Genomic DNA, 1,984 nt, shown 5'->3' on the forward strand with positions numbered 1-1,984 from the left:
TAGGACACGGATCTGATTACTCTGCGGGGTCTCCCCCACCAGCATTCTGAAGCAGGGCATGAGGGTCTTTTCCATTTTTTAACTCATGCCCAAGCAAGGTGCTGTACCTTCCCTTGCTGGTTTTGTTTCTTCTTTTTATTTCCCCAAGCCCAGTCTCCAACAGTAAATCTTGAAGCACCACCACTTGGCTCCACGTTTTGGCTCCAATTCAGTTTTTCAATGCTGTTCTGCATTCCAGTCTGTTTTGCTTTTGAATAGAAACTGAGATATAAACTTCCCTTGGTTCGCATACACTTTTTCTTGCCTATCCCCCATCTTTTTATTTGGAAAAATGTTACTGACAGATATATACTCTGTGCCAAAGTCCATCACTGGTTAGCAGTCAGCTCCGTTTGCTTTCTTTCTCTCTCTCTTTCTATTGGACACTACACACAAAACCCTTGTTCTTTTCTTCTGTAAAATATTTCAAAGTTATTTGCGGTTCAGGATTCCCCAAGAACAGTATCTGACACACAGTCCACTTTCGCAGAATCTGCAGAATCATCCTCACTTTGGAGGAGATTGTTTGCCAGTTACGTTCCTGCGAAATGTTTGGGCAGGAGTGCTGGCTGGTGGCTGGTGATGTGCTCCTCTACATACCCGAGGAGATACGTGAATCCAGTTTGGTCATTGATAAGTCTGATCACTTGGTTACGGAAGGCCTTCCCTGCCAGAATACCCCATTTTAAATGTACCATTGCCCTTTTCACCTGACGAGTAACTTGAGTGTGATGCTCTGAGACGCTGATGATCCCGTGCAAAGCAGTCTTCCACCCCATGGCTTAGCATTTAAATACATTCTTGAAGTCTGTAAATGAAGTATTTTCTCATGTGTTTGCTTTGGTTTATCTCCGTGCCAGGTTTCAAAGGCATCAGCAGACCTCATGTCCTACTGCGAGGAGCACGCCAGGAGTGATCCTTTGCTGATAGGAATACCGACTTCAGAAAACCCTTTCAAGGATAAAAAAACATGCATCATCTTATAGTGGAATTGTGAAACAGTTCCTCACCTCTTCTCAGCCGAGCAGGTTATGAGCAGTCCCTTGAAGAGATTTACCTTCAGCTTATTGGTAACCACTGCTAATACCTAAAATGCTCCTGACTTGGAATAATGGACGCTGAGGTCTTTATTTTCCAAGTTGCCCTTTATCTAAAATACTCTTTACTGATTTAATACAAAATAACAATCTAGTTTTCCATTCAGTAGCTATGGTATTATCTTGGGTTACTGTTTAAGGAAAGTTGGTCTGGGCCTTTTTAAAAACACAATTATATACTTTAAATGTACAATTGATTCAGCTATGTCAAGACCTAGATTGCCTAAGCACCCATCAAATTAAAATGCCAAGGATAATTTAAATCCTGAAACCCTTATATTATGTTCTTAATAAAGTGTGTGCCAACCTGTATAGTATACAAGGGGGGGGGAAGGGTTGTGTATATATGTCTTTGTGTATACACATAGCAAAGCTTATTTCGCTTATTTCCTTGTTGAACCTTCCCTTTCTCCGTACCATCAGTTCTTCAGTTCCAGAAGTTACACCTTCGTCTTGAGCTGTGTGTAGGTAGAATAAAAAAGTCTTTTCATGTCATTATAATACAGAAAGTAAAGAACGTCATAAAGATTGTATTTGTTGTAATCAAGTTACGCGGTAATGTCTCCTCTCTTGAAACCTTGCAGGACCTCTTAGGCTACAATCAACTCTGCCAATTAAAACTGAACCAAAAGCCTTTTGATAATATGAGGTATTGATTCTCAAGGAGCCTTTTGGTCTTCAGTGATTCTGAATCTAGAACGGGGGAGGAGACCCTGGGGAGGACCTTGGGCAGCTGTGCTCCCAGGGTTCATGTTCTCTACTGGCTTAGGGGCAGACACCTCTGCAATTTCCGCCCTCATGTGTGGAATGAGACAGACTGAACATGAGCCCTGCCGGAGAGGAGCAGG

The 1,984-nt window shown here is 42.2% G+C and overlaps 1 protein-coding gene across 5 annotated transcripts in view; it reads left to right on the plus strand.

Annotated features, from left to right (window-relative positions):
• The window catches only part of GNG12 (G protein subunit gamma 12), a 132,080-nt gene extending 130,667 nt beyond the window's left edge, over positions 1-1,413 (plus strand). For all 5 annotated transcript variants that reach the window (XM_027767736.1, XM_027767735.1, XM_006167153.2 and 2 more), the window contains one exon: positions 900-1,413. In XM_027767736.1, coding sequence (XP_027623537.1) covers positions 900-1,025 — 126 coding nt within the window. In that variant the 3' untranslated portion in view covers positions 1,026-1,413. The remainder of the gene's footprint in view (positions 1-899) is intronic.
• The last annotated feature ends 571 nt before the right edge of the window (positions 1,414-1,984 follow it).

Source organism: Tupaia chinensis, unplaced genomic scaffold (assembly GCF_000334495.1).
Source record: "Tupaia chinensis unplaced genomic scaffold, TupChi_1.0 Scaffold144529_1, whole genome shotgun sequence".
NCBI lineage: Eukaryota > Metazoa > Chordata > Mammalia > Scandentia > Tupaiidae > Tupaia > Tupaia belangeri.